This window comes from Aphis gossypii, chromosome 2 (assembly GCF_020184175.1).
Source record: "Aphis gossypii isolate Hap1 chromosome 2, ASM2018417v2, whole genome shotgun sequence".
Taxonomy (NCBI): domain Eukaryota; kingdom Metazoa; phylum Arthropoda; class Insecta; order Hemiptera; family Aphididae; genus Aphis; species Aphis gossypii.
In genome coordinates this window covers 23,265,900-23,293,010 of record NC_065531.1, presented here as the reverse complement: position 1 = coordinate 23,293,010, position 27,111 = coordinate 23,265,900, and the positions used below count along the sequence as shown (strand labels likewise).

Here is a 27,111-nt window from a genome sequence, read left to right as displayed (position 1 = left end):
ATTGTTGTTCGCCGTTCGGTGATGTGATTAAATACCATTTCAAAACGAGGCCAATGGGCAATGTCTATCGTTTTTATTATCGAAACTATTTTACAGTGATACTCGATAGTCCCACTACTCACAAGTTACAAAATCGAATACGGAAGTAGCCAAAGTTCAGTTTAGACATCGGTAAAGTCTTAAACTTATCATAAGTAAATTTATCAGGGTGATTTCTGTATGTTTTTAAAAATTATTGAGAACAAATACTCAAGATGATGACCACAACGTCAAATATGTTATGTAAGTATCTAAGTATTTTTCAAATTTAAATAACAACTGTACAAGGTCAATCCAAAAAAAAATGTTTAACATTTCGGATCAATTTCGTTGTAACAAAATCATAATTTAAGAGAAAAGTTGTATTAAAAACCTATTTAGTTTAATATATACTAAACTGTAATTAATTAATTTAAAGTTGTACCATTGCATAAATTATGCTTATAAAATCATTTTATTTATACATAAAACTAATTCTCGTATTCTTGAATAGTGCAGTTGTACAATATATTGTAATATAATTGTATATTATACTTAAGAGTAATAAAGTCAATATTATATTAGTATATTATATTTTAAAGATAAAAATAATTTTTAATTTTTAACTAGCTGAAGGTTGCAGTCCTCGCCAGGGTTTTAGAAAGAGCTAACTGTTAATTTTGAAAATTACTCGCTTGTATTGAATTAATTTTGTATATGTTAAAATAGTTTGCTCGATTAGATAACTAAAATATAATGGATAATAAATATAATACAACCAAAATATAAGTATTTTATTTACTATTTAAAACTCTAGAACAGTGGTTTCTAACCTTTTTAGTTGTGGGGATCACCTATTTTGTAAAAAAAATCTTTGAGGCCCACTAATAGCATACCTTTATATGTAGTCATATGCATATTATAATATTATATAATATTTAATATTACTGTTCGCGGCCCATGGGTTTGGAAGCCACTGCTCTAGAATGTTCGGTTTTAGATTTTACAGTTCAGTTTTAGCGGTGTCATACAAAATTTGTTTAAGGGCTGCTTTATGAGGACTGCTGTCTTAAGTATATAAATATAAGTTTAAGTTAATTAAACAAATTGTTAATATTATGTCTATAAAAAGTACTTAAGTAATGCACTTATTGATACATTTTGTCAACGATGTGGAATTAATTGAGTCAACAATTCAATATTATATTATTACATTTAGATCAACAATTTGTTTATTCATTTTAAATTATTAGCATATTATAAATAACAATTTATTAATAAGTTTAATGTTTTTGAATGAAATCATTTATAGTTCGTAAAGTGGGAACATCATGTTTTCGTCTTTATTCAGTTGCTTCACCAAAAATAACAACACATTATACTGTGCGTCCACGAGAAACTGACCAAAGATGGAAAGGTACTTGTATTGTTTTTAGTTTAATTTATTTATAATTATGCTTTATGTTGTGCTATATAGATATATCAATGGAACGTTATGAGGATGTAGCAGACGTTGTAATTGTTGGCGGTGGACCAGCTGGTTTATCAGCTGCAATAAAATTAAAACAACTAGCAACTGAAAAAAACAAGGAGCTAAGGGTTTGTGTGGTGGAAAAAGCATCAGAAGTTGGTAAGATTTTAATTATTATATATTTTGTTTTATTTATTGAAAAAATAAAAATAAAAAAATTTAATTAATGACTTAAATTAATAATAAAAGTATTTTAATTAACTGTATCAAATAATAATTTAATTTTAATTTACTGTAAAATGTATTAAAAAAAAAAAAATAATTAAATATTTATACAGGATGATCCCATAATTACTATGCTGTAAATCTATTTGTACTATTAAGCATTTACAGAAATAGTGGATTGTGATTTTTAATACATATAATTTGAGAATTATTTTAGTTTTTTTCATTGTTAAAACAGGAATAAAGTGGTTAGCTGATAAGAATCTAGGCTTGCAAACATTTGATTAGATTAAAATATATACTAAAATTATTATATTATTGTGCACATTTTTAAAAATTTTTTTTAGGTAATCATATTCTATCTGGAGCTGTTGTTGATCCAATCGCCTTAAATGAACTATTTCCTGATTGGAAAGATTTAGGTGCACCATTAACTACCCCAGTGAAAGACGATAAGTTTGGTTATCTCACTAAAAGTAGTCGTATACCTATACCTATTTTACCTGGTAATAAACTTTAGATGTATAATATTTATCTAAGTATTGATTTAAATTAAATAAATATGTATAAAACAGGTATGCCAATGGACAATCATGGGAATTATATTGTGCGATTGGGACATTTAGTAAAATGGCTTGGTGAACAAGCCGAATCCTTAGGTGTTGAAGTATATTCTGGATATCCAGCTGCAGAAGTTCTCTATCATGATGATGGTTCAGTGAAAGGAGTTGCAACTGGTGATGTTGGAATTGCTAAAGATGGATCACCAAAAGTATTTAAATATCTATTGTAGTATTATCTAATCATAGCTTTAAGTATAAAATGTTATTTATAAACTAAATATTAAATATTATTCTATTTGTAGGATAGTTTTGAACGTGGTATGGAATTGCACGCCAAAATAACTATATTTGCTGAGGGTTGTCATGGACATCTAACCAAACAGTTATTTAAAAAATTTAAACTACGTGAAAATTGTGCACCACAATCATATGGCCTTGGTCTTAAGGAAATATGGGAAGTAAAACCTGAACATCATAGTCCTGGAAAAGTAGAACATACTGTTGGCTGGCCATTAGTAAGTTGCATTTAGCCATGTCTTGGCTTAACTAAAAATTGAGCTGGAGATATAGATTTTAATGAATCTTGAAATTGCAAAAGAATTATTACGTATGTAATAATCATCTCCATCATCTAAAATGTTAAAAAATTGTAAATATTATTCTCGAGTAATACATTTAATAATAATTATACTAAAAAAAACTATACGTACTGAAGCAACAAGTGACGGTTTAATTATAAAAAATCCTTTCACTGAAAATTCTAGTGGTCTTTTTAATAGTTGTTCAGAAAATAAATAAAGCTAAAAATATAATAGGTTTTTATAAACTATTAACTATTAATTAAAATATTAAAAATTATTCATCTTACTTCATCTTCAATATCTTGCTTTTGTCCCATATCTAACAATTTATGAATTATCTGCGTTATTTGTGCTCCCTATAATTGAGAACAATTAAATAAATTACTTTTCAGAATTATATCCATTTTATAAGTAAACATTCACATAAATTGATATTAATTTGATTTAATTTAACATAGGTTCTCTATGATTTACTTTAGAGTCCACACCAACATTTATTTTTTCTATCTGTCTATTTGTATGACTGCTTGTATAGCAAGAAAAGTATTCCAAACTTCCACAATTATAACTCAGGTTTATTTTAGAATAAAGAAACTTACTATATTATGTTTTATATAGATTATAGAAAGGTGTATCACTATATTCTGTGTACTGGACAGATAGTTTTAAATATTTTAATTAATTAAGTGGTTTATGGTTAGTAATGGTTAGAAGTAAGAAAAATTAAGTTTATTGTTTAATTAAAACACGTATCATTAAAAAAAAAAAAAACTATGGCTCATGCAAAGGAAATATTGTTCTTTTTTAAACATATTATTGGTTACATTGTCCTAAACTGAACCAAAGGGTCATAATTGTGGAAATATGCATACTTTTGTTTTTATACTATACATACAACAGATAAAACTAATGTTGCTGTGATAGTTACTTAATTATGAAACATAAGCATATTATGTGAACATTTCACTATTCATAGTATTTCATACTTTTTCAAAAGTGTTACTTGTACATTTTACCAGATGAATAATTGGCCATATTGTGAGAATAATTACCGATAAAGTAAATATTTGAGACCATTTATGTGATGCATTATGTTCATCGGCTACAAGTGCTGTAACTATATTATAATGAACTGGCAATACATTTAAAAATATAATTCTTGGTACCAGTACCAATAGTTGAATATTATAATATGAACAAACTTCTGTAAATGATATGTATGTAAATAAATGCATACGGTTTAATACAGTTATCTCCTTTGGTCTAACTGTGTACCACTGAATCCAATAAACACTTTGTGACTTTTCCATGTATGCTTCTAGTATGTTTTTTATATAGTTGAATCGTTTTGATAATTGATTTAATTTAGCATTTATTTGAAGTATAAGTATCCAAACTATAGGTATACAAACTATATCAGTAAAATCAACTGATGGGAAATCATTTTCATTTAATGCTAAATGATAAAGTATTATGTAACTGGCTGTTGTTGTGATGATGAGTAAAAGTGTCTTGAAATTGATGTATGTAATTATACTGTCTTTGTAACTCAATTCTAGATTTTTTGATAGAAAATCTACATACGCAATGTTTTTTGTAAAACTTTTATAAATATCATGTCCCATTAAAATATTTAAGAAACATACTATTATGAGTGTTATATTTAAAGTTACATACGTCATGTATAGAAGTATACTAATTCTTGAATCTTCATTTTCGGATACGATCCATGTAAATTTATAATAGTAGTAGATGAGAAGTGCAATTATAATTATTATAACTATTACTTGAGACAACTTTTTGAAATTATTATGTGAAAAAATATGATTAAGAGATTGTTTTAGAACTACAGTTGTATTATCTGTAGCCATTTTGCAACAGAATTGGTGATTTTCTTTCAACATAGAATTTTGAAATTGATGTTTATACATTTTCAGTAAGTTGTGTAGCACTTGTACTTTGTAGTACATTAGCACTTCAAAAGTAGTCTATAGAATACATGCTATTTCCTGTATTATTCATTTTAAAATACATTTTTAGTATTAATACTGCAAATAAATATTAGACAAATAAAACATGTACCACTTGATGTTTTCAAATTATAAAATCAATAAATATTTTGTATTATAATGGATTCATTTTTAAAGAAGCACTTTGTTGAGTATTACTAGTATATTTGTACAGTATATGTGAAGTATTTTTACTTATTTATTTATATTTATGAATTTAAAATTTATGATGGATATATATTTGAATTTAATTTTTAAAAAGGTTTCATTTAAACCACTTAGATAAATTGATATGTAATCAGTAAAATTAAAACTTTCAGCATTATTGTCTATTGACATTAATATTTAATTATTTTATCATCTTGATATTATTAAGTATATCGATTTGAAAATAAAAAGGAGCATTATTTCTTTTTTAAATTCATGTATTTTGAATTATGGATATTAATGAACCAGCTATTATTTTTCAAACGATTCACCATCTATTTAGACCTTATTTATAGAAATTGTTTTAAAATCAAAGTGATAAATGTATTGTTTTTATAATATATGTATGTTTTTTCTTTCTAATGTTTTATATTAGAAAAATATTTCGATCTTAAAGCTCGAGAATAGTTTCTGGTAGAAAAGAAATTTAGTTATTATTTTTAGTAGGTCAAAAGTGAAGATTCTTAGTATTTATTAAAGTGATCATAAATATTAAATAAAAATTAGGGTGAAACTGAGGAGGATGTCTTATCAATATTGTTTTTGTCTTAGTATATAACATACAACATAGCAAATTTGTATTCAATAGAATCCATTTTATGCTGTTAGCTTTAATAATACAATCAATTTATCTATTGTAAAGTTTTTTTTTTTTTAATTTAAACTTTGTAAATACAATTAGTTTTAGCAATTACAATTGAAATACAATTATAAATTACAGAATACAATTATTGATACAAATACATTAGAACAGTACAATATAAATTTAGATTAAAAGACCTGAATGGTTAAAGAAAGATAATATATTTAATATGATGTTTTTTTTGTTTGTTAGAAAGTATATTTATAGTATCGAAAGGGATATTGGAGGTGTTCAAAATAGATAGTAGGTGGTCAGGATATGTTGATAGGCTGGGGTAGAAGAAAAGAAAATGGTTGATATCACAGACCATAGGGTCATTGTGTAGTGTGCAGAGAGGGGAATCGTTCAGTGACAGTTTAAAAAAATGAGAAGGAAGTCAAGTATGTCCAAACCGGAGGCGAGAGAACGATGTTATGCATTTTCGAGAAATATCGAGGTTGTTAAACTATGGTATTGTTGGTATGATTGGAGATATATTTCTGTACCAGGTAGCGAAGTGAGGAGAGAATGAACTCCAGTGTCTAAGCCAAAGGTTGGATGTACTGGACCAAGGATGGGGATAAAATCAGACCATGGAATTTTCGTACTTGAAGGGCATCTGAGGGAGTCAGAGGATTTTGCTAACTTGTCAGCAAATTCGTTTCCCGCAATTCCAGTGTGGCCTGGTACCCATATGAATTGAATGTCCAAGCCAGATTCCATTAGGGAAGATAAAATAATTGTAAAGTTAAAAGTTCAGAATATTGTCTAGAGTATCTCATGTATCTCATGGGATATTATTAACATTATAATTTTCAAGCAAGTTATGCGTATTTTAATCATGTAATATTTTACATGGCTTTAACTCATTTTAAAATGAGAAAGTTATAGTAGATATTCTAGAGTATAAGATGTATAAGATACAGTCTAGTATAAGATATCCTAGTTATTTACCTGTAAGTTTAATATTAAGTAATTTGATTTCAATATTAAAGCTATCAGGATAAAATAGATTCTTTATAAGTAAATTTCCCATGTTGTATTTAAGTAAGTTGAAGATAGCATTATGTAGGATTGGCGCCCTTTTACATTAGGTACTCAAAACTGGTTTTTTGAAAAAATTGATTTTATTGTTTTACTGTTATTAAAAATTAAATATTCATAGATACTTGAAATTTTCATTAAATAATCATTTTGGCATTTACTTGATATGAAATATTTTTTAAAATATTTTGGCGCTTTTGGTGTTATTCGATATTTAAATTTGTGACGTTTTAACAAAAAGTTCAGTTTTGCAGATATGATATTGAGGGGTTCATCTCTGGCTTTCAGAAATCTGGTGTGATCAATACATAATTTTTTAAGGATGGTATCTTCTTAGCTATATGAAATTTGGGTTCATCCATCAATTAATATAATTTTTGATCTTGTTTTATTTTGTGTTTTGTTTGTTCCAAACACTTAGCCTTTTATTTTTAGTGATAACGTTGATAAATTTTTTTTAGTCATATGATTTTTTTTTAATTAAAGAAGTTTTATTATTGTTAGTGGCAATTGTTTGTCGGTTATTTTATTACCTATTATAGAGTGACCAGGTTAGATCTTAAATGAATCATTGTAGATACTTATAATTTCGATTTTAACCATATTGTTTTAAGATGTTATAGAACTTGATATTTATTAACAATAATATGTAAAATAATAAATTAAATGTTTCAAGCAAAAATTAATTCAACCTATTGGCTACTGTATTACCAACAGTTAAATAAATTACTATGATAGAATTATAAAAATTAACTAAATATTCTTAGTTATAGGCTGACAGATTGTCTCTACTCAGATTTTTTTTTCATATCATGCAATTATTATTACTAAATTCAAATTGAACACATTTAATTCATTGACTTACTCAATGATAAGGTACACTTTTGATTAATCTTGATACATGTACTGTGAAATAGTTTCTTACTTTTAAATTTCAAAAATCATAATTTACTATGATTGCTATATTTTTTATATTTATCTTGAAATTTTAAATAATTTTATTTGATAATTTGTTATATTAGAAGTGATTAAGTGTCCAACATTTAGTATAAGATAGTTTAATGTTAAATAATTCAGTTTTAATTAAATAAGGTAGAATTTAAATTGTATTATTTTGTATTTACCAATTATTTATTTTTAGCGATAAAATATTAATGTTATTAAATACTTGAATTGCGTTATTTTTCTTATAAAATTATAAAATACATTAATATATTTATTTATATTTGTAAATGTTTAAATTAAATTGTGATTTTTATTTTTAGGACAAAAATACTTATGGTGGCTCCTTTATTTATCATTTGAACGAATCCACTCCTCTTGTTGCTGTTGGTTTTGTTGTTGGACTTGATTATAGTAATCCATACTTATCTCCTTTTAGAGAGTTTCAAAGATTTAAACATCACCCTCATGTCCAACCTTTGTTTGAGGATGGTAAAAGGTTAATTTATAATGATTACTTATAAATAATATATTAGCAATAAATGGATAAAATTATTATTTTTTCTTATACAGGATTGCGTATGGTGCTAGAGCTCTTAATGAAGGAGGTTTTCAGTCTATTCCAAAACTTTCTTTTCCTGGCGGTGCTTTAATTGGTTGTACTGCTGGATTTTTAAATGTACCAAAAATCAAAGGTACTCATTATGCAATGAAATCTGGCATGCTTGCTGCTGAATCAACTTTTGACACCATATTTAATACATCTGAAACAAATGAAACTACTGGTAAATTTTTATTTCCATATTATATGAATGTACTGTAATTCATAAGTATATCAATGCATTTTTTAGAAGACGGGTTTCAATACTGAATAATTATTTTTTAATTTGGTCTCCATGTAAAAATATAGCTTGTAATTTAATTTGTACCAATCAGATTACTTATAAATATATTTTTATATAATCAAAAGACTATTAAATAAATGGTAACTTATTTCGTAGATAATATTAGAGATATAATAAAATAATGTTTTTATTAAATTATGAAGTATTTACTCAAATAATAATTGTTTAAAGTGTCTAATGCCTATTAAAATATTATACTCAATAATAAATGGTAGGATGTAGATTTTTATAGTAATTTAAATTAAATATTTTTAGAACTTCAATTTATTATTTTTACTTTAAAAAGTTATGTCTAATCGTTTTACACATATAAAATATAAATAAGTTTATTATTTTATACATTTAAACAGGACTGGAACCTAAAGACTATGAAGAAAAAGTAAAAAACAGTTGGATATGGTCAGATTTGAAACAAGTAAGAAATGTTCGACCATCATTCCATACTAAACTTGGATTGTTTGGAGGTATGGCATATTCTGGATTTACACTTGTTGTTAAAGGAAAAGAACCTTGGACACTCAGCCATGGAGGTATGTATAAAACTTTTTATTCACTTAACTGTTTATTATAAATATATTTTCATGATATATGTAAGTTCCTGATAATGAAAGACTGAAACCGAAGACTGAAGTTTCTGTTATTGAGTATCCAAAACCTGATGGAAAAATAAGCTTTGATATTTTGTCTTCTGTTGCATTAACTGGCACAAATCACGAAGGAGATCAACCTGCCCATTTAACATTATTGGATGATTCTGTTCCTGTGAACACAAATCTTAATCTTTATGATGGTCCAGAAGGCAGATTTTGTCCTGCAGGTAAGAATATTTGTAATTTAACTATAAACAGATTTAAGAATTTACTTACCATAAATAGTGTATACTAGTGATTAGTAAACATAAAATAATTCATAATTATAGGTATATAATTAAGCAGTGGTGGTGTGAACTGTTTGAGCCTTTGAAGCAAATGGTATATTTTTACCATCAACCATTCTTTTTATTACAACAAAATGATAATATAATAATGTATTAGATTTGATTATATTGATTATAATATTAATTGTCATGACAGTTATAGAGTTGAGGTGTTACAATTATACCACCCACTTTCCTGTTGCCACTGTAGTCTGTAACTATATTATTAGATAGCTAATAATATGTGATACATTCATATTGTTATATTTAATTCTACTTTTACATCTACTAAACAGTACTGTAGTCTGTCACTGAACTTGGTTACAAATGAAAGACCAATTAATGTATTCACAAATTTAAAATCTATCCCATGTTGGGTAAACATTAAACATGGACATGTTTTGTACTGTAAGGAATTTAAAAAAAAAATTGTTTAGTAACTGATAAAAAATGTTACAAAAAATTAATAAAAATAAATTATTTTTATGAATTTTAAATAAATCCTCAACCAAAAGACATTTTAATTTAAAAAACTAAACATAGGGCACTGTGTAGCTAAAAAATATTTGGTACATTTTCAATTAAAATAATCTATATTATATTATAACTGTTTTTTTAACTAGTTGTTTTGTTAAGAAAAAAAAATGTTTTACTGTATGTGTTATTGTATTATATGTATAATATATTATTTATACTATTATGAATTATGATAAACATAAATTATTATTATTCACAAGTAGTTCTAATTTTAGCCAATAGATGGCAATAACTGTATCGATTTTCACTAAATTAAATCGAACATTTAAACAGACATTTTACAGAATTTAAACTTGAAAGCTCTTCAATAATTTAGGAATGTTTGACATGCCAAATAAGTTATAATTCATTAATATTTTAATTTTGTTTAATATAAGGAAGAGATATATTGAGTAAGTTATGTTATGTATTATTCAAATCATCTGATTGTGGTTTGCATTTTGTTTATGCTATAGTATCAATGGTATAATTAATAGAATAAACTTTTCCATGTTTTAGATTTTATTTAGAATCCAGAAAACACATTTTTATAATTATAAATTATTTTGTTTAAGTTGTGTATTTTTTATGGATATAATTAACATACCATATTAAGTTATTAAATCAAGTGAGCTAGATACTGAGATGATAATATGTATTCCAGCTATGCATATTATATCATGTGCTATAATAATATATCAATAATTTAATCCATTGTATTGATAGAATTTAGTTTGAATACTGGACTAAAAAACATTTAAATTAGTTATTAGAAAAATATTTATCAAAATAAAACAAGATTAACATATATAGTATTTTTAAATAAATTTTAAATTAAATCAATATTTTATAGAGCAATAACAGTAGTTAAAGATACGGTTAGATATAAATTTTAGTTTGTGGTTAAACACATTTATAACTATTATGTGACAAAAAGTAAAATTAATTTATGTCTACAACTCATTTATTGATATATACCAGTGGTGTATTTATGGGGCCTGGGCCCCTCCCGAAATGAAAAATGCATTTATTAAAAATTGTTATTTTTGACATGGAATGACATAGAATTTTTCTGAAGAAATCCAAATATATAATTGGCCCCCTAAGAAATAAAAACCTATATACGCCACTGATATATATATATAATATATGTACCTAATGTTAGTTATTAGCTGTTAGTTTAATTAATTAACTTATGTGTTTGTTTGATGATATAAAATTAAAAACTAGAAAATTAACATAAAGACAATTTTATAAACCTTTGAGAATTTACAATTTCACTGATTTCATATTATGTACCATAAAATATATTGTATGCATAATATAGCAACTAAAGTAGGTATTGCATAAATGATCGCTTTTTAATATAATAAAACCTATAAAATGTTACCATAAGGCATAAAGCATAGTCAATGCAGTGGCTTATTTTTACATATAAATTTGTCAATGTTTGTAGTAGATTAATATTATTCCTTTTGCATTATTTTTTATATAGTTGTATAAAGTCGTTTGACAAAAATTTGATATTTTTTTGTTACTTGAAAACAATTGTTTTTGACTATGTCCACAAAGAATTTAAGTTATAGGCTCTTAAGCTATAGCTCATAAAAAAAAAAATAATATTGTTTTATTATTTTAGAACTTGCTATTTTTTTTAATTTAAAGTGTTTAAGTTGCGTTGTAATGTTGCTCAAAGTACTTTTAATATTGTAATTTACAAACTTACCTATATATTTACAGTAGACACACCGCTTATGACTCATTTTGGGACTGGTAAAAAGTGAGACATGTAATCAAATGAATCTAACACAATTTTTATTTATTTATGAGTTTTATTTTATTACACATTTTGCTTTTACTTTAATCTACTTTAATACATTTTACTTATTAGTAAATAAATTAAATCAGATAATACAATAGCTGTGATAAATGTAAAATGCGATAACATTTATTGTACATACACTATACACACATTATGAAGCATGAATTGAAATTAGTAATAACGAATAAGTTATGATTACTAATGACCAACAAAAATATGTGATTTTTCAAAACCAATTTATTTCTAAATTTTAACCAAAAATATTTATTTTTTACCATTTATATAACCGGATTTTTTATAATGTATTTGAATTCGTCCGGACTAGACAATTGTGAGTCTAATAAGCGATTGAACCTTATATCAGCTAGTGGCGTGAGTATTTTAAGTGGCGTCTACTGTAACTATCATGACCACAAATAAAAGGAATCTTAAAGTTCCTCAAAAAACGTTTGATAAGTATTTTTATTTTAAACTATGTAAAATAGAACGATTTGTTGATATATACAAATTAGAATCTATTTAAATAGAAATACAGTTAAACAACTCAATACAATTTTTATTTTTTGCTTTTTAGAAGTATTAGGTTTGATCATGTTTATGTTTTATGATTTTAATTTAATATTATATTTTGCACTATAGGTAAATTTTATTGTAGGATACAGGAACAAAAATATGCTAATAGAGGGGTACCTAATACAAATTTGTTTGCTTATTCAAATGTAACTTTTGTTTAAAAAATTAAAAATTTTTCTAAAATTTGATTAAACCTCGTCTAGCCATCTAGGGACTACCTACGAGTATTCAGGACTGTTCGATCGCTGTATGGAAAAGTGTCAGTTACATATCCGTTATCTCTACCGATTGTGCCTGCAGTCGCTCGCTGAACGGTACCTATACAATTTGTGCCTCGTGTAGTTTAATGTTTAATACTCGCCAGTCGCCTCGCGCAATAACGTAATGCCACGGCCCCTCATCTCAACAACAACAACAGTATTAATAATATTAATAGTATAGTGACGCAGATCTGTTTTCCATTTTGTCGTCGACAGATTGCCCGTCGTGTTTTCGGTTTGGGTTATTTTACAAGTGTCGAATATTGTAATTTTGATGCATTGTATATGTATTTAGGTACGTTGTACAATACGATATTGAATTGGCTGCACATCGTCACGCGAGTCGCGACCCCGTCGAGAGCGCGTTTTGTGTTAACGTCGTTTATGAAACGTAAAAATAATGGAAGGGTATATAATAATATAATATATGCGCATAGGACGGGACGGCGGCTGTGATCCCATGCGTATCGTCCCCGGGCTATACTGGGGTATAGTTAAAGTTGAGCAGATGTGCCAAAAACACGTATTATTATTATTATTATTGTACGTCGGACCGAGGGATGCATTGTCAATCATCATATTATATAATACACACACACGTCGTGTATGAGCCACCGTGTGTGATGTGTGTGTGATTGTACATGCGTATTATTATATTAAACAGTCGCAGCCATTATGATACGATATTTAAACTCTCGTCCAACTACTTTACATTAAGTATAAATATGTATGATACATTAATACAATACAGTTGCTATACAGGTATACCGTATACCCACCATGTACCATTGTGAATTTAATAACAAAGAGGTTTTATCGTAATATATTAATTTGTATTAATTATTATGATTAGAGTTTAGTGTTTTTTAGCTTTTTATTTTTAACGCGTTTTGCTATTCATAGGTTAGATTTATTATTAGCTAGGTAATATTCCGACCAAGTTGTGATTTTCCGTAATCGTGTATGTATGACATAATATTGTCATTTTTGAAACTGTCGTTTTGATTTTATTTATTATTTTAGAAATTCTTAATTATTTAAGTTTAATAATTTATATTATATACATAATACATAATATATTCAAATATTTCAAAATTTATATATTATATTGGTTATTAATTGTGTGATAAGTAATTAGTACTCGGATGGTTGAGTAGGGGAGTAAAAATGTAAAATAGAGATATTTTAAAAATAAACAAATATTTATTATTTTGATAGTTTTTGATAATATAGAATAAAATTATTGGTTGTTTTATTATAATTAATATTAATTATTAATTACATAAGCACTATGGCGAGTGATCTGCATATGCAATATGCATATTGTACGTTCTTAAGTGTGAACCGTATAAATTTGCAACGATCTCTCAAATAGTTCTCTAGGTATTGACGTATAATTTTTTTTTTATAGATTATTATGTATAAAATATTTGCATGCATATATTATCTACTTTTAAATTTTAGTTTACACGACTGTGGCTTTGCCGTTATTCGTTACTATAAAAAATAAAAATACAGTTATTATATTATATTTATGCATTATTATAGTGTTGCTGTACAATTGAGTCGTCGGTACTACAACGACTGCAGTTATATAGTTCCGAGGTTGAGGGTCTGTATTTGAGCATTAAGCCTATAAAATTTAATATCTCGTTAATTTCGTATTCATAAAAATGCAAATATGTAAAATGTAATGTATTTTTTTTTTTAGTTTTTTATATCGCGGGATGCTACACCCGAAGGGGTGAAGTTTCTGGATATTACGACCTCTTCGCATCTGTCTTCCTTAATTCTGACTATTACTAGGCCATGTATAAGTAGCAAATTGATTTTAATTTATTGTCTAGCTCTGGGGCAGGCTATACGTGTATGCGCTTTCCTTCATACTAGTTTATGTTGTGGGAAAACCCAGGACTTAATATTCCCTCGGTGAACAAGAAACTGTTATACAATAACGGCCGTGTTATTTGTATACATACACATATACTGATAGGGTTATACCGTTAAATATCGATCCGTAGATAGTTGTACTTGGTAATAAGTTTTGAACTTACTTTTTCATAAATTATTGCTGTGCTGTTATAGTTATACTATTTATTTAAATACGCTTTAAGACAAAATGTTTTAATTATTAATGTTATTTACAAGATGCTTTTACTTATATGCACGTTATATTGTTATATTGTAGTAAGTCGTTAAATTGAAGTTCAAATGAAAAAAGTTAACAAGAATTATTTTATCGTAACGTAATAATATTTTTATAAATCAGATATTTTATCGAAAATAAAATTGAAAAATAATGATTAATATGAAAAAAAATATTATAATAAAAAACGTTCGATGGTGCTTTCTTCTCTGGATAGAGTATAAGTATTTTTCTAACAACCGATTTTTGAAATCGTATCGTAACGTTTCAAAAACATTTTATGTGACTATAATTCAAAATGAAATAATATGCTGTTATCTGTTGGTTTATGAATTTAATTTCAATCGCATTAAAATTGTATTTAAAATAATTATTACTGTAAAAAATAGGTAGGTATTTAGTCTAATTATAAGGCATTACATTGACCACCCGGCTTCTCTGGGTTATTATTTTAATTCCGTAAAATAGCAGTTATAGTTATAGTACTATAATATTAGTTAGTATATTATGTGTTGGTACCTATGTACATCATAAGGCTGAAATAATTTCATATTATTATGGTACACTAGACTATATTATAATGTATTCAAACATTATTCATCCTATTATAGAGCTATTTTATTAAAGTAAGTAAATTAAATCACTAGCTGGTACCTATAAATAATATAAGAATTAAGAATATATATATATATATATATGTATGTGTGTGTATTACAATGAACGATTCACCATTGATGCTCGTTTTCTGCTTATTATCTATGTGTAATATTATGTTCCGAGGATTTACAAAAACAAAATTAACGTTTCGCCAGTTCATTCGTGACTTAATTTGGTAATTCTACTATTCCAAATACCGTACAGTGGTGGTGAATTTAAACCGTAATTATTTACAGATTAGAATTTCGTCTATTCTTGTAGTCAGTCTACTGTAGTATAAATTGCGATTATTATTTGTTACTAATCAGCATTTAGCATCATAGTAACGTGTTAAGGTCGTTAATCGAATATGTCGAACGTATTAATTGAAGCGTTTATAATTTTTTGTGATTAATTATTGTTTGAGAGCGCAGTTAACATTTCTTCTCTGTCTTATATGCATATATAATATTATAGTATAAAAGATTTTTTCCGCATTTTACTCATTGTGGTTATTTTATTGAACTTAAATTATTATTACTTAATAATTATTATAGAGCAGTTATGAAGAATAATATTATCTGTGTTTTATCAAAAACTTTTTTTGGATATTTAGAAAGTTTTTAATTATTTATATAACTTAATAGTTTTATTAAAAATAAAAATAATTAAAAATGCTTCTGATAATACTTGAATAATGTAAAATAATTTGTATGACTATCGATTGTTATAATAACTTATCTATTTTATAAAAATATAAGTATAGGTATAAATTTTTTTTTAATTCATACTTTTTTAATTTACATTTTTTAGGATTTTGGCCTTTGGGGATAAAATTAACCAATTGGATAGGTTAAGTAGACTAGATGAAAAATGAAAATCTGTTATCAGAATTCTTATCACTTTACTTAATCGATCGGTGACGTATAGAACACATCTAATGTTTGTTGCGTGTGTATTAGACAAAGTTAGAAAGAATATCATTGCTTTAAATTAGTTTAAATCCCTTATCACGAGGGGTATGTTAGTTTTCTAAAAATTCTAGAAATTGCTTATTTAGAACCTCTTAAAAGCTGGTTTTTTTGTTTTTTTATTATATGATAATTAATTCACTCAATGTGTAATTCGTTTAGTATCCGAGATAAATAATATTGTTATTGCATCACATTATTTTTTTTTATGTTATAGACACTTGTATTGTATATTTTCAAATTATAAAAAAATAATATCATTTTTACGATTTAAGTTTTTGTACAAGCGTCTGTTCTCAAATTTGACCTTTGGTGGAACTTTATTCACTTATAACAATCTCGTCCGCCGACCCCTTTAGCTGAGTGAAAACCTTATTTTTATAAAACCATTTTACGTCAAAACAGTCTGTTCCGGCCGTATATACGTGGTTAAAAAAATATTTTTTTGTCATATATTTAAATTTTGCTTTAAATTGTTTATAATTTAATAACATTAAAATGTGATCTATTCCTATTACAATTAAATACTGGTTATTTTTATAAATACGCGTTATGCTAAGGTATAATAACCTAACTTAAGATACACCGTGCTTCGACTTAACTTTACCGTGTTAAAATTGTTACAATGGAATTATATAAAACATCGCCAACCAAATTTCAAGTACTAATAAATAATATTTTTTCTGAAATATTTTCGTAAAGATATTATTTGTTCAGAGTAAAAATTTTAGTTTGAATGTGCACTATAAAATAATTAATCAAAGGTTAAAAGTTACTTTAAACACCAGTACCTACGCATATGCTTTGTATTGCGTAAAAACAGTATATTTCGGTCATCCGAAGGTTAAATTAGTTTTTTTTACTGAAGGATCTTAATTTAACCTAGTTAAAAATAATATGACTTTGGCAAAAGAATGTTCAAATCGTATTTGTTTGCTAGAGTTAGAATGTTCGTAAATAATTTCTTAATTTTCAATTTTTAGAGTATTTACAAATATCAATTGTAAGTTGTGATAAATATATATTCTTGTTATTTGATCTTAATATATATTATTTTAAAAGTTAGTGAGGTAATAATTTTATAATATCATCATAGTTCATAGGAAATAAATTTGACTTAATTTCATGTTAAACTTATTCATGCTTTTGATCGTAAAATAATTATAAATATAAATCAAATTAAAAAAACTAATCAATATATCGTTTTATACAATGATGTATATGCAGTGAATACTGTGCGCGTACAGATAAAACTAAATACTATTAATAGGTCTTATACTAGGTCTGATATTACATATTTATTGCTATGTTTTAATTTTATTAAATTTTAAATATATATATTTTTTAAAAGAGTTAATTTGATATTTTAAAAACGAATAGTTTTTTTATTGTTTTATTATCATTATACTAAAATTTAGATTAGAAGAGTTATATAACAATAAAATATTAAAACACTGTTTATTATTCTGAATTTTGGAAAAAAATAATATAATAACATCCTATATAATGAATATGTATAGATATGCAGCTTTTATAATTATACGTTAATATGACGGTCGATAAATTATATACCTATATACTATAATATAATATGTATAAGATATTTTCAAACAATTTTATTTTTATTTTATAGGAGTTTACGAATATGTACCAATCGAGGAAGGCACAGGTGATCGGTTGCAAATAAACGCTCAAAATTGCATCCACTGCAAGACTTGTGACATCAAAGATCCCACGCAGAATATCAATTGGGTGGTGCCTGAACCCGGCGGCGGTCCCGCTTACAACGGCATGTAAACCGCGGAACGTTGATAAACTACATACTATAGGTACCTTTAATGTTATGTTGATACAAATTATCTTTTATCTCGGCCTTATTGCCATACATATCACGTAAGTTATCTATAATATATGCATGTATTTGTGCGTGCTGCGGGTGGGTCACATTTCTCTTTTTTATCATCTGTTAATTATCACAGTAATGGTATGGGATTATGGGAATGTGAAATTATTGGAAAACCGCGATTCACCTTGTATTTATAATATACATTTATATAATATAATATATGACGTGTTGCATCTTGCATCTATGTCTACGAAGCGTGTGTCCAGTTATTCTTCGGAAACCCTAAATTCGGAGTGAGGGGCTCATTCGATGTAATATTATTATATTGTATAATATACATGGCGCGTGATTAATAAGATATAAAATGGGTTTGAACATTGATTTAATGCACTTTAAGTAGCATAGGTACTAGTATAATATAACGTGAAGCGTACAACGAATTATTATTCGTTTTCAAACATCACATATACACACACATATTATAAACTTGTATATATATATTATATTGGTATAATTTTAACGGGGTTTTTTCTCGATATATATATAATATATGTATTATATGTATTTTTATATAAGATACAAGGGTTTGTGCGTTATGCAAACTTACTTTAATTTCCGGTCAAATCGCTCACATGGAGAGGGAACACAATATAAATATTATATAATGTGTATGTATACCTACGAGTGAGTGTCTATACTCCACGCCTAGACAACCATTAATACACTTCGGTGGTTGTTGATGTTTACATTTTCTTTAAAAAAAAAAGATATTATAATTTTACGTATATTATTGAAGGCGTGGAAGTTTCAATACCGTTTCTATTATGTTATATAATATACCACACAGTTTATTGTACGTATATGTAGCATATATTCAGTACGCCATCTGCAATATAAAGAATTCGTACACAAAAACCACGAGTTCCAAGTTCTAATAATATATTATGTATGTAAAATTGTATTTTTCGGTAGGTTGATTTGGCGGTCCTTAATAATTGCTTCAGCATTCAAATTAGATATCAGTTAGTTTATAAATTGTGATTATGTATCGTGTTATGTGTGTGTGTACCTATATTTTGCAGGGTTAGTTGGAAATGTTGTCATACGGCACACACAATTTATCAAACATTTTTTATAGTTCCGTTCAAATAAAAAAGTTAATATTAATTTAAATTAATGGTAATTATCTTTATATGCCGCGTTTATATCGTTCACTGTGGGTGTATAATATTTTAGGTAATATGCTAATGTATAAATATATACTGAGTGATTCTTTTATCAAATAACATTCAATATTTCAAAATCTATCAACTTTTTAAAAAAAATTTTAATATGATTTTCGGTCAAAATAAAACAATATTATTTTTAATATTTTTTTCGTTATAATTTTTAATTTTTTTACTTTTTAGAATGATACCATTAATTTTTAATTTCATATTCTGAAGCAGAATATTTTAGCATTATACTTTTATTTTAGTATTTTAGTATTTATTAGTATTTTTAAGTATTTTGATACATAAAAATCGAAATTTGGACGAGTAGCTTATAAGTCCCAAGTATTTAAAGTTTTTGACGAGGAGAGTGAAGTGGTGAAATTCCACAAAATGTTGCTCTACTACTCCGATCACCTACTCGTAAACTTTAAATATTTATAAGTTATAAATTATTACTCATAAACTACTCATCCGAATTTTGATTTATGTGTATCGAAATATCTTGAAAAATATTCTGCTTTAGAATAAGAAATTAAAAATGTATGAAGTTATTCAAAAAAGTTAAAAACTTAAAAAATTATAACGATAAAAATATTAAAAAATATATTTTGAAATAAAGTTTGATAAGAGAATCACTATATATATATATATTTATATAAATCAAGCAGTTCCGTCGATTTTAATTATTAACTATCCTATTTATAATATATTTTTCCTACGTTATATCTGCTATCTCACTGCCGTTTATTTTTACGAAAAATGTGGAAAATGAATTAAGTTTATTTTATATTCCGTCCTATATAGTTTCAGCAACATCAGTATTACAATGTAATACCACACTGTGAACTACATTTTTATTTTTGTGAATTTCCGTATCACGAATAGCTTTTTGTACTTCTATTTTAGATATTAGGTACATGTACACAACGCTTATTGGTATAAACATAGTTATTATGTTTATGCATACACTTTGGAGGTTGTAGAGTCTTTATGTAACATTAACCGTAATTTTAAAACTTAATGCGTATATGTATGGTTTATACGGAGTGTTCCATTTACAATTATTATTTCAGAAAACACAAACGTTTTTGAGAATTTTTTTTTCATAGGTAATTTTAAGTTGTTACAAAATAACATTTTTTAAAAAATATATATTTTTTATCGTTATATGTTTTTGAAGTTTCTTATTATTTTTAGTGATGACATACATTTTTAGTTTTATATTTTGAAGCAAAATATTTTTTGGGGTATTTCGATTTATAAATATTATTGAGCTTAGTAGTGGACCAACGTTTTATGGAGTACTTCAGTTATCGCTCAACTTACAATGATTATAATAAACGTATATAATATAAATACTTATCATAAGCTACTTGTTAAATATTAAATGTTTATGTCATGACATTTTTCACAAAACATTCTGCTTTAAAATTAAGAATTAAAAAAAATGCATAGGTATTTGTCATAAAAAAATTAAAAATAGATAACGATAAAAATAAGTAAAATATGTTGTTTTCAACCGCTTGAAATAATATTAAAAAAATAAATTGAAACTAATAATATTAACGTTTTAGAAATAATTAGTATCCTACTCTTAAATGGGTTACCCGGTATATTATGTATAATATTACGATCACGATTCACGGCATAGTGTGAGCATAATAAACTAAGCGTGTCCTTTGTTACTAATGCGTGGTAATCAAGAGCCCGTTATCGTTTACTCGATCCTTTACAATATTGCGTTTTAAATTGAAACACACTCTATAATTAAATACCTATCTTTAAGTTATATGTTAATGGGTTGTTATATATACAATTATATGTGTGTGCTTGTGCGTGTGCTACACTTGATCAAAGTTTTGGGGTTGTTCGATTTTAGGTACATTTAGATTCGAGTTTTCTTTTCTTTTTGTATTACATTTTATTCTTTGCTTTAAGAAATGCACATACTTTCATTAATTACACTGATTTAAATTAACGAAATTCTGTTTGATTTTACCTATTGTTTGGATAAATTTCCAAAGGTTAAAAAATTTCATCCGATTGACCAGAAGTCGGGTTGTGGATTTAGTTTCAGGGAGTTTTTGTAACAGATTGTCAGGTTTTACGAAATGGCCCCTATATGATGATTAATATACCTAATACCTATATAGGTAAAAAAAAAAAAAAAATGAAAAAAAAAAAAAAAAATGAAAATAATGTTTGTTTTTTGGCTGTTTGAGTTATTGTTTAAAATTGAACGCTTGGGCCACGAGTATTTACTACCTATCTATACCTACCTGTATCCGCTTCTTGTTTTTTTTTAATGACATTTTATTTTATTTAATTTTTTAATATTATTTTTGTTTTGAATAGGATACAACGCCATTTGTGTGAGATCATAATATGTTATCGTCTACAGATAAACGTGTTTACTCAACTATTGCTTCCGGCAGCCTAACATCAGTCATTATTATCTGCCCTACCCGATAACATAATATATTTTTGGTTCGTATTTACACACTCATAGCGTAATTCATGTTTGTATTTATCGATTAAGTTTATAACTCATAATTGTATTTTAAATACAACATTTGCCTTACGAAGAGGATAAAAGGAGGGTATACTGGTTTAAATTTTTTAAATGTTTCACTCAAATATTTATGTATTGTATAATTGTTGATAGTTTTTTTTTTTATGCAAAATGTTTAATATTTTATGTACCATATTAAAATATGTTATTATTTGTTATGTGCGTCGAATAAAAATACTTCGAATATATTGATAAAGTGTCTTACTATGTATTATATTACAGATAATGTATTTATTAGATTTTTTAGTTACCTTTAAAGTAGTTCGAATACTCATAAAAACGGTATGTGGAAGGTAAGTTGTAAAATCGGAAAAGATGTGCCACAAAAGTATTGAAGTTAGCTGCCAACAAATTTATCAAAAAAGACACCATTATTTTATATTTCTTATAATATTTTTAATACGTAAAATCACAGAGTAATTACTTTGTTGAATATATTTTAAATATTATTATGCATAAAAATATAGTTTTTTAAAATTTAGTAAAATAAGATATAGTTATTTTTATAAAATTGATATATATTACGGTTGATGAACAATTTCGGTTACCTATTATATAGGGAATTCTCAAAATATTATTTTCATTTCCAGTTTTAGTTTTATTTTATTTTTTTTTTAAATTATAACAATATGACGTAAAATAATAATATATATTGCAGTACACACAATAATGCTAATGGTTATAGACGATAATGCTTATTCGTAGAAACAACGATTGTTGGTGTGCATAACGGTTATAGTTTATTATGTATGCATATTATTTAATATACATATACTCCGTTTCGACGCATGCCGAAGATGATGGGTTTCATCGCAAAGCTTGAATGTTGAACACGGTAAAAGGTCGGGTTGTTTTAGAGAACGTATCGCTTTTTGTCGGTCAGTATAAATATAAGCATACAGCTTTTATCCGTTTTATTTAATTGCATAATTTGCTTAGTGAAACTTTCGGAGCTCTTGTATGCATGCACATCACTCCGAATAACTCCGTAAAACATACAATCATATAATATATATAATATATACATATATTTATAAATATATTATGCATAGCATACACTGTATATCATATTATGTGTATAAATCGCAACTCATATTATATTATATACGTAAAATCAATAGCGTCCCAGGCTGCGCACAAAATCTATAACGAGATGTCGTTTATTCTCCCTTGATTTCATTATCTGTTCGACCGTATTACATAATATATATGTATGCGCATATACTGCAGGCGCACAGCAAAGCAAATTAATTACATAAAAAATATGACGGTTAGGGGATTCAGAGGTCGGGTGTGCGTATGATGTCCTCTCTTCGCTCACCGCAGCGCGTAATAATATAAATTATTATTTGTATTCATATTATCCGTTGTATACTCGTATAATATTATAACAGTATATATCGTTAATGTATACAGGGCGATATAAAACTATACATTTTTAGATTACAAAAACATTTAATTTCGCACTGTCCGTCTACTGTTTTACGTTATGCGCCGCAGGAGTGACAGGGGGTGGTCGACGTATCGTCGAGTGGTAATTTTGATGATGTGGGTTCGAAGTCGATCGTAAACATATTTTTACAAATGATACATAGGCCCAAAATCAAAATATTTATGAGAAAGTTTCGGCGGCGGGCGTGACGCATCTCACAAGTCCACTATTGCTTCGTTGTATTTTTGATTTGAAAAAATCAATTACCTGCAGTTGTGATGTATATGATATATACATATATATAGTGGTGCCGGTCGTAAAACGCATACACACGTTGGGTATAGGTACTAAAACTTGCATTTGCATACCAAATATACTACCAATTTTCCACGCGGGACGGGTGTGGCAAGGTTAACAGGCTTCAGTGTGCCTAATATCGTTTAACCGAGGAAAAAAAGCTCAGTGCTTCAACATAGCGCTCGGCGCCCTTATGGCCAAGCCGACACATGGCGGCGTGTTCGATTCGGTTAATAATAATAAATAATGCTAATAATAATCAACTAACATTGTTAGATATGGTTCAATGGTCGCCATCGTACCTGAAACCAGTAATATTAATAGTTTTTCGGTAAAGTTTCTGGGAAAGTATGTTTTTTCTGGAATTAAAATGAAAAGCTATCAAGTTATTTTACAGTAAGTGTCCAGTGTATCTCGTTATTGAAAAGGTTATTGCAATATTTATGTGTTAAATTTGAATTCAATAATGAATCGTCGTATGGGATAAAAATCGATTCTTAGTGAAGTCGGTTTAACTTAAAGTTAAACAAGGTTACGAAACAATAATTTTAATAATAACGTTAAAACATTTTATCAAACGTTTATTAAATTTATCATAAAGTTTATTTTACATTTTAGCTCATAATATTCTTATAAGTATTTAATATATTTAAGTACGTTGCTTTTTCATTTTTATTATTATTGTTTGTCTGCTGTACGTGCATAAAATATTAGACGAACATGCTTTATTTAGTAACAATAACGTTTCAGAATTCAGATTTTTAAACAAAACTTTTTGGTTTATCGCATGCCGGTACCTTTATATTATTCAATATTATTTAATTCACTATCCGTAAACACGAGTTGATTATTACACAAAAATAATATTGATATAATATAATATATTTTGATATAGATATAATAGTTATTTTAGTATAAAACAGTTTATTAATTAATATTACCTGACATCCGCGGACAAATAGTTATAACACTTATAACATGCAATGTAAGCTTTTTACACGACGAAAAAAAATTCTTTTTTTTCTATGTTTGATGGTTGAAAACATCGATTGGTCTAGTTGTTTGTATATCTAATAATTATTTTCGTTTTTAAAAATAACAAAAAATAATATTATATTGTAATACTTTATTAGTATCATTATACGATTACACGGCGTCATGGGTAGGCTATTTGGCTACACCAATGTCTTGGTTTTTTTTCCGAAATAATAACATTATAAAAATATAATATTATAAAATATAAATGAAGGATAAAGAATGCGGAAACACGTTTACACCGGCTATAGAATAAAATTAACGGAAATTCGGCAGTGCTTTTAACGTCAATAATATAGATGAAACACATTAGCTGATATTTTTAACGTTAGACGCTTGTATATTTCTACGTCAATTTATTATTATGTAACAGTCGTTCAGTTGTTTTTTCCTATTGAATTCAAAGTATATATATTATATACAGAGTGTTCCAAATTTCATGTGACAGCAGATTTCAGTATGATATATTTAAATTAGGGGAAAATGACCTATTTGAAAACTTTTTTAAATCTTATAATCTAAATTAATTTGATAATAAATTTTTTTTTTTTAATTGTGAAGGGGAGGTTTGAGGGTTAACTTTTAAAATTCAAATGGGAACCTATATTTTTGAAATATAATTCGTGCACAGTTTAATTTTTAATGAATTTTGACGGGTCATTACATTAATGTGTTAATAATTAAAGGAGGTATCGACATCTCAATATTGGTGTTAATTTATAAAATGTTAACATAGGTACAGTGAATAATACTAATTACTAAAAGTGCTACTGTTGTACAACCTTAATAATCTAGGTAGTGGGTAACGGAATTATCAATTTATTAAAGAATACAGTAGTCAGTACAAAATGTTTATCCATATTATTGCTTGATATTAAACCAATTAAAAATCATTTTTATTCATGAGTCTTAATTAATTTTTTCGAATTTTTAATTGATGAGTTTAGATAATAATATGTATAATCATTGATTATAAATAGACCATAGATAATAAAAGAATTATTTATGAAATAGACTATTTATATTTAATAATAATAAGTAATATAATCTACGGTCTTCGAAGATAAGGTTGGACGTCTAGTACTGTCTTATCAGTGTTGTGCGCTTGCTGTGGCTGATTAATTAGTTATTCATGAAAGCTGCAGCATGTTATAATATTTATCACGGACTAAGATAACAAATTAGATAACAACATACTTACAACTTACTAGGAATTTACTATTAATGATTTACAAATTATAGTACCCTATAAAATTACCAATAATTGGCTGCATTCCATCGCAGATTCAAATTTAATAATTTAGATTATTTACATTGCAGTTTCATAGATTCAACCTAAATGATACCCACTCGATATTTGACAAAATAATGGTAAAGTTGCAGTTGAGCACATAAATAAGTATAATATGCAATTATCACAGTATAACAAGTAAAGTAGTAAATACTAAAATACTGTATATAATTCACTTCTTATATATAGTCATCGGAGAATAAAAATTAACATGCAACGTAATAGCTGATGTAAATTAAAAGTCGACAATGACCTTAAAAACAACAATAGACAATATAAGTTTACCATCGTCTTTGTTGGGTAGTTATGAAATACATTTTATATTAATACTGTTGATATAAATTTGTTGGTATCTACATTTTACTTTTTGTTTTTATAGTTAATTTTCTACGAAAAATTATGTAGACACTCAAGGACATAGTACCTATGTCCTAGAAAAACAAATCTAAAGCACTATTATAAAGTATAGAAACCATTAATAATTTAATTTTTAGTGGCTTTTATACCTGTGCTTTATGTGAAGTAATAACTTTATGAACCACTGACAATTACAAGACAAGCAGTACTTTTTTCATTACTACCAATTCAAAGAATAGTATATGGTTTTTAAGCTGTTGTTAAAAAATGGTTATAGATAGAATATTATAGAATAAGAAAGGTTTTGGATAATAGTTCCGTTGATAACGGTTAAATTATAAGGCATATAATATAATATTATATACTAGTCTATAGAAAATTTCAGTTGGAAAATTCGAAATACCGATGTACCTTACAACCACGCAAAACAGTTGTTCTATAAGATACAACGGGCAAACACGACGGAAAGTACACCATACAACCTAGTCATGACGGGCATATAAAACAAGCGGCTGTACATTCAAATACAAGGCGCGATGCCTATGCCGCCTGTTGTCGGCATAGTTTATAAAGACAAGGATGTTGGAAATGCTATTGTGTTTGAGTATACTGGAAAAGAATTATATTTGTTACAAAATTG

General features: G+C 26.5%; 2 protein-coding genes across 2 annotated transcripts; one reads left to right on the top strand and one right to left on the bottom strand.

The window, feature by feature from the left end:
* Window positions 1-22,247, top strand: LOC114130684 (electron transfer flavoprotein-ubiquinone oxidoreductase, mitochondrial). Its single transcript, XM_027995710.2, has 12 exons — window positions 1-282; window positions 1,331-1,435; window positions 1,496-1,648; window positions 2,062-2,220; window positions 2,290-2,486; window positions 2,580-2,792; window positions 8,006-8,181; window positions 8,256-8,467; window positions 8,938-9,117; window positions 9,183-9,404; window positions 18,061-18,256; window positions 21,843-22,247. The coding sequence occupies exons 1-11, from the start codon at window positions 255-257 to the stop codon at window positions 18,222-18,224; spliced, it is 1,809 nt and encodes a 602-aa protein (XP_027851511.1). The 5' UTR covers window positions 1-254; the 3' UTR covers window positions 18,225-18,256; window positions 21,843-22,247.
* On the bottom strand, window positions 2,760-3,720 carry LOC126549922 (uncharacterized). Its single transcript, XM_050200373.1, has 3 exons — window positions 3,146-3,720; window positions 2,988-3,077; window positions 2,760-2,908 (listed from the first exon to the last, which is right to left on the bottom strand). Exons 1-3 carry the CDS (start codon window positions 3,173-3,175, stop codon window positions 2,804-2,806), a joined length of 225 nt encoding a protein of 74 aa, XP_050056330.1. The 5' UTR covers window positions 3,176-3,720; the 3' UTR covers window positions 2,760-2,803.
* Window positions 22,248-27,111: the final 4,864 nt, after the last annotated feature.

Excerpts from the sequence above, each read along its gene's own strand:
- LOC126549922 (XM_050200373.1), bottom strand. The coding sequence starts at position 3,175 with ATGGGACAAAAGCAAGATATTGAAGATGAA. Across the intron at positions 3,078-3,145 it reads AGCAAGATATTGAAGATGAA|CTTTATTTATTTTCTGAACA; the intron begins GTAAGATGAATA and ends TTATATTTTTAG. Across the intron at positions 2,909-2,987 it reads AACCGTCACTTGTTGCTTCA|ATGATGGAGATGATTATTAC; the intron begins GTACGTATAGTT and ends TTAACATTTTAG.
- LOC114130684 (XM_027995710.2), top strand. The coding sequence starts at position 255 with ATGATGACCACAACGTCAAATATGTTAT. Across the intron at positions 1,436-1,495 it reads AACTGACCAAAGATGGAAAG|ATATATCAATGGAACGTTAT; the intron begins GTACTTGTATTG and ends TGTGCTATATAG. Across the intron at positions 2,221-2,289 it reads ACCTATACCTATTTTACCTG|GTATGCCAATGGACAATCAT; the intron begins GTAATAAACTTT and ends TGTATAAAACAG.